Source organism: Trichechus manatus, unplaced genomic scaffold (genome assembly GCF_000243295.1).
Source record: "Trichechus manatus latirostris isolate Lorelei unplaced genomic scaffold, TriManLat1.0 scaffold00240, whole genome shotgun sequence".
Taxonomy (NCBI): domain Eukaryota; kingdom Metazoa; phylum Chordata; class Mammalia; order Sirenia; family Trichechidae; genus Trichechus; species Trichechus manatus.
This window is the reverse complement of record NW_004444176.1, coordinates 479,126-485,189: the sequence shown is the minus strand read 5'-3', so window position 1 is coordinate 485,189 and position 6,064 is coordinate 479,126. Positions and strand designations below refer to the sequence as shown.

The following is a 6,064-nucleotide window of genomic DNA, read 5'->3' as shown; positions in this document are numbered from 1 at the left end:
CTGTAAAGCATCCTCATCGGGAAACTGCTATGTGTCTGGGAAAGCAAGAAATGAGCTCAAGGTCTAGGGCAGAAGGGGCACATACTGCTGGCCACAGCCTTAGTTTACCCTGCTGAGCATTCTGCCTTCCACATGTTGCCTAGTGGACAGAACAGTCCTTTTGAGATATGAAAACATCGTCAGATGAGCCCAGAAAAATAAATCTGAGTCCCAGGTCTACTACCAGGAGCTGCATAAATATGGGCAAGGCATTCCACCTACGGAGCCTCAGTCTCCTGCTTTGCAGGGATGTTGGTACGATTAAAATGAGTGAGGCACGTGGGTGAACAGCCTTAGTTGTCAGCTGACAGGCCCATGACAGTCGTTATTATGGGAGAGGAGAGTTGGAAGGGGACTTACACAACAGGAACCAGAAAGGTCAGGTAGGAAGCTTAGGGGGCAATGAGTTCATTGTAATGAGGGAAGGACAATCTGGAAAAGGAGGGCAAGACTGGTTGCACAACCTGAAGAATGGAATCAGTGTCACTGAATTGTGCATGTAGAAATTGTTGAATTGATGTGTGTTTTGCTCTGTATACTTTCAACAACAACAAAAAATTTTTTTAAAGAATATAGAAAAATCTAAGAATTTCCTGAGGTTCTATCCCAAAAAAACCTGTTGCCATGGAGTAGATTCCGACTCACAGCTACCCTATAGGGCAGAGTAGAACTGCCCCATAGGGTTTCCAAGGCTGTAAATCTTTATGGAAGCAGACTGACACATCTTTCTCCCTAGGAGTGGCTGGTGGGTTCGAAATGCAGACCTTGTGGTTAGCAGCCAAGCTTTTAACCTCTGTGCCACCAGAGCTCCACTGAGGTTCTATATAGCCCATATTTTTAACCTTTGGGATCCAAGAAAGGAAAACTGCAACTATCAAAGAGAAGCTTAGGGCTTTTCTGTAGGGCAGTGGTTTTCAAATTTTAGCAGCATCGGAATCACTTGGCGAGTTTGTTCAAACACACATCACTGGTCCCCACCCCCAGAGTTTCTGATTCTGTAGGTCTGGGAAGGGGACCGAAAATTTGCATTTGTAACAAGTTGCCCAGTGATACTGATGCTGCAGGTCCAGAGAGGACACTTAGAGAAACACTGCTGGAAGAATTGGAAACAAACGAGTTTGGGATTAGCTGGCAAAAATGTTCAGAATAATGGCCCTTTTCTCATAGATGGTCTCTACCCTTCAACAAACAATAAACATTGAGTATTTCCTCTGGGCTAGGCTCTGTGCCAGAAGCCTTCTGTCCATTAATCTTGCTTAATCTTCATAACACCCTTTGGGGAAGGTAGTATTATTACCCACCTTTTATAGATAAGGAAGGAATCCCTGGGTGGTGCAAGCAGTTAACATTCTTGGCTGCTAACCAAAAGTCCACCCGGAGCCACCTCAGAAGAAGATCCTGGGGATCTACTTCCAAAAAATCAGCCATTGAAAATCCTACAGAGCACAGTTCTACTCTGACACACACAGAGTCGCCATCAGTTGGAAACGACTAAACAGCAACTGGTTTTTATAGATAAGGAAACTGAGACCTAGAGAGCTTATGCGACTTGCTCAAGGGCATGCAACGAGTAAATGGAAGAACCCAGAAATGAACCCAGCGCTGTCTGAGCCATTAACCCTGACGCTGTCTTGCTTTTGAGTTTATTTCTTCTTCTTTTCCTTCTCCTCCTCCTCCTCCTTCTTCTTCTCCCTTCTTCCCCCACCCATGTCAGCTTCATTCTTCTCCCTCTGTTGACTGATTTTCTTTACTCCACCTACACATGACCTAGCCTACATAGCCGCCCGACCCATAAGGCTTTGGTTCACAGTTCCAAATTTCCAGGAGAAAGAAGATGTCTGCCCGGTTGAGGTCAGCTGTCCACCACCAGATCAATCAGCTGAGACCAGGGCAGAAGGTGGGATGTGACCTCTGCCCACTCAGAGGACTCAAGGCAGGCAGATTGACTGAAATATCGACCACAGAGCCCTAAACAAAGCCACTAACCAAATTGTAAACAGAGCTTCTACAAGGAGCTAAGGCAGCCTCAGACAAGGCTAGTCTTGCATATTCAAATCCATAAAAAGAAAACAACATGTCCCAAAAATGTGGACTTCAAGGAAGGCAAGAAGCTTATACCGCATAATGTCATGATGCTGGATGATTTTTATTTTAAATGAAGATGAAGTTAAGTAAGAGTGGGGTGAAATGGATTATTCATTTCTTACATGTTTTGCAGCAGTTGTACACCATGACCACGCTGAAGGTTGGAGCCAGGAGTGTACCTGGTGTTACTGCCCCAGATAATGTCCACGTCATCCAGCCCAGGTACACTTTGGCTTCTGGAATCCATGCGCAGCCTTCGGTGGTGACCACTTACCCAACCTCATCAAAAGTGGTCCAGTGTGACGCGGAAAGAGCGAACTTACAGAACCCTCTCATGGTGCACCAGAACCCAGCAGGAGTGACAGGTGCACAGAGTCAACTCCTGGTGCACCAGTATCCAGCGGGAACTGCAGGTTTGCAGATTTCACCCGCAGTGGTCCAGAACTTGCCAAGAAGGACGGATCCCCAGACCCTGCCCCAGGTCTCTCACAATCCTCCAAACTTCATCCCTGGGCCTATGAACACCTCAAACCAGTTCCAGTGGAACATGTCATTTGGATCATTCTCCACATTTGATCCCAAGAAATTCATAAATGAGGAGGTCAGGACACTGGGGGTGAGTGTGATTTCCTTTTCTCTCCTGTTTGGGCCACTTCTAAGCCCACCTAGAGTCCTCTTGGATGAGGAAAGGAATGGATTTCGAGGACAAAAGGGAGGGTGGCGGTTTCTAGAGGCTGGACTCAGACAACCGTTCTGAGGCCAGCCCCTCCCTTGCCTTCCTCCCAGTCCATGGTCTTTTGGGAGAGGCCGTACAGCAGGGGTCAGCAACACTTCACTAAAAAGACCATTGGCTGGGAAGCCCAGTGATGCAGGTTTCAGGGCCAGCTGGGTTTGCTGTGACCTCAGGCACACCCCCCTCAATATCATCATCCTTAGGATGAGACGGTCTATCAAGATGCTAAGGACCCCTGGTGGCGCAGTGGTTAAGCTCTTTGTTGCTAACTGAAATGTCAGCAGTTCGAAACCACCAGCGGCTCTGTGGGAGAAAAGATGTGGCAGTCTGCCTTTGTAAAGATTTACAGCCCTGGAAACTCTGTGAGGTCACTATGAGTCAGAATTGACTCGACGGCAGTGGGTTTGGCTTTGTTTTTTGGGTTGTGTTAATTAGGATACTTTCTGACAGTTGCCATAAGACATAGGCAGAAATTGTCATGGGGCCCAAACTGGGGGACAGGGACAGGCTCAGGATGGGACAGGCTCACAGACAGCCCCACCATCCTTCCTGGTCTGATCCTTTAAATATGAAGAACAGACAAGTGGTTTGTACCAAGAACAAGGCATTGTTAGCATCCCTAACTTTTCAAAACCAAATCTTGGGCTAAATTCCATAAAACAGTATCAGGAATAGAAATCCTAGACCTGAGCATCAAGTGAGGTTATAAATATGCATGGAAAGCCTTCAGTAGGTAAAGCTGTTATATAATATCATAAATAATTGCAATTTTGTATTATGATCCCTCCCCTTAGTATTAATTAACACTGGGTAAGTGCTTATTCACTTTGGCTCCCAATTATTTTAAGGTATTTTGGAAGAATTTGAAAACTTCTCAAAACAAAAATTATTTTAACTCAGAGCAAATGTGTGAGGAACCTCATCAAACACAGTAAAAAAAAAAAAAAAAGTTGCTATCAAGTCAATTCCAATTCATGGAGACCTCGTGTGTTACAGAGTAGAACTACTCCATAGGGTCTTCTTGGCTGTGATCTTTATGGAAGCAGATTGCCAGGCCTTTCTTTTGCAGTGTCACTGGGTGGGTTCAAACTGCCAACCTTTCTTTAGGTTAGCAGTGGAGCGCAAACTGTCACACCAAGGAACCTCATCAAACACACTGAAAAACTGAAAACATGGACCGTCTTGAGTAATTAAAGTTTCATTTGGGAGGAAGCAGGGAGCTACATCTGCATCCTAAGATATAGATAAAGTGGGCGTGCAGACAAAATCAAGCTCATTATCTTATGAAAGGACATACTCTGTGAACTCTGGGTCCATCATAAGACTCAAGGACCAGGAGAGCTGGAAGTGTCTGCTCAGCCCTGCTCATTTGACCCCTGAGGACACTGCAGCCCAGACAAGTCAAATGCTAACCCCATGGCCTCAGGGATAAGAGGTTGTAGAAGCCCCTCATAGAAGGGGGTTCATCTTGAATGGGGGCCCAGACTCAGCTGGTCCTCAATAGACAGGGTTTCAGTGGGATGAGGGTGAAGGAAAGAAATTTCAGACAGAGATACCAGTGGACAAAAGCACAGAGGAGGAAGAATACAGGGCTCGGTGGGGGACAGAGGACCTCCCAGAGTGTCCTTTGCAAAGGGAAATTGCAGGCACATGGTAGGAAAGGCAGAAAAGAGGATGTAGAGTATGGGGCAAGATGTGGTCGGAGGGCATTGAACACCTACTGCATGCCGGGCACCAGCCTTCAAGCTTTATGTGCATTTCTTCTAATCTCTCCAACAACCATGCAAGCTAGATAGTATTACCTCATTTTACAAATAAGAAAACCTGGACATGGAGAGGGTCAGTGTTTGTCCCAGCCACAGAGCCAGCCAGGGCCCAGAGCCAGGACTCAAGCCTTTGGTTTGCTGCTAAAGGCCAGGCTTGAGCTAATTCTCTGCAAGCTGGGGGATCAGTCTGAAGGAAAGATGTTTTTTCCTCTGTTCCAAACAATCCCACCTTTCCTTTACGCCTGTGGTTCTCAACCCGGTTGCACATTAGCACCCCCATGGAGCTTTTAAAAAGACCTAGGCACGGACCTAGAGATATTGATCTAGTTGGTCTAGGGTGAGCCCGGGTGATTCTGGGGTGCAGTCAGGCCTGAGCAGCACGGCTCAGGAGCCCGCAGGCCCCCCGCTGCCCCAGCTCTCTCACTGCGACTTGTTCTCCTTGGCAGGCCATTCAGATCCTCATCGGCCTGACGCACATCTTTGCTGGGATCAATCCTCTCCTGTATCAGCCAATCTTTCTGAATGGAGCCTCAGCGTACCTGTTCTGGGGAGGACTGTCTGTGAGTACAAGGCCATGTGGCCTCCTTCCTGGGTTACTAGACAGGGTCGAGGAGAAAAGTGGAGGAAGAAGAAGCATGGAATCCCAGTCCCAGTCTTAGTTCTCTCGAGCTGCTGTATCAGAAATACCACAAGTGGGTGATTATAAAGAACAGATATGTAGTTTCTCATAGTTTAGGAGGCTAGAGGTTCGAATTCAGGGCACTGGCTCTTGGGGAGGGCTCTCTCTCCATTTGTCAGCTCAGGAAAAAGATCTGTGTCTCTTTCAGCTTCTGTTCCTCAGTTCTTTGGTGATCTCTACATGCAGGGACAGATTACCCAATAAGCAAGGTACACACAGGCTTAATTGTTCTTACTTACTAATCTGTAGTGCACAATTTCACCTGGTTCGTTGTGGTGAAAACCAGGTGAGATTGTGCACTACAGATTAGTAAGTAAGCACAACTAAGCCCGTGCGTACCTTGCTTACTGTAAACTGGTGCATACCGCGTTTACTGGTTAACCTACCTTGTCCACATGGCATCTATCTTCCCCCATTTGTGCTTGCTTCTCTCTGTATCCAATCTTCTCTTTTTATGTCTCAAAAGTCATTAGATTTAAGATACATCCTACACTGATATGACCTCAGTAACATAACAAAGAAACTCCTATTCCCAAATGGGATTACAACCACAGGTATAGGGGTTAGGATTCCAACACATATTTGGGGGTAGGGGGGACACAATTCAGTCCATAACACCCAGTAATCTGCCCCTCATGGTCTAGAGCCAGCTGCTTCTAACTGCAGGTGCGGCAAAGGGTTAAGGAGCCAACTTCCTCCTCCACAACCCCAGCAACGCCCTCTCCCATCTGTAAGAAAATTTTTTTTTTTTTTTTTTTTTTT

General features: G+C 46.5%; 1 protein-coding gene across 1 annotated transcript in view; it reads left to right on the top strand.

Moving 5' to 3' along the window:
- The first annotated feature begins 2,174 nt into the window (after positions 1-2,174).
- MS4A18 (membrane spanning 4-domains A18) overlaps positions 2,175-6,064 on the top strand; it is a 28,013-nt gene continuing 24,123 nt past the window's right edge. Inside the window, exons 1-2 of the mRNA XM_004389317.2 lie at positions 2,175-2,740; positions 5,070-5,183. Of these exons, the coding sequence (XP_004389374.2) occupies positions 2,195-2,740; positions 5,070-5,183 (660 nt within the window). The 5' untranslated portion in view covers positions 2,175-2,194. The remainder of the gene's footprint in view (positions 2,741-5,069; positions 5,184-6,064) is intronic.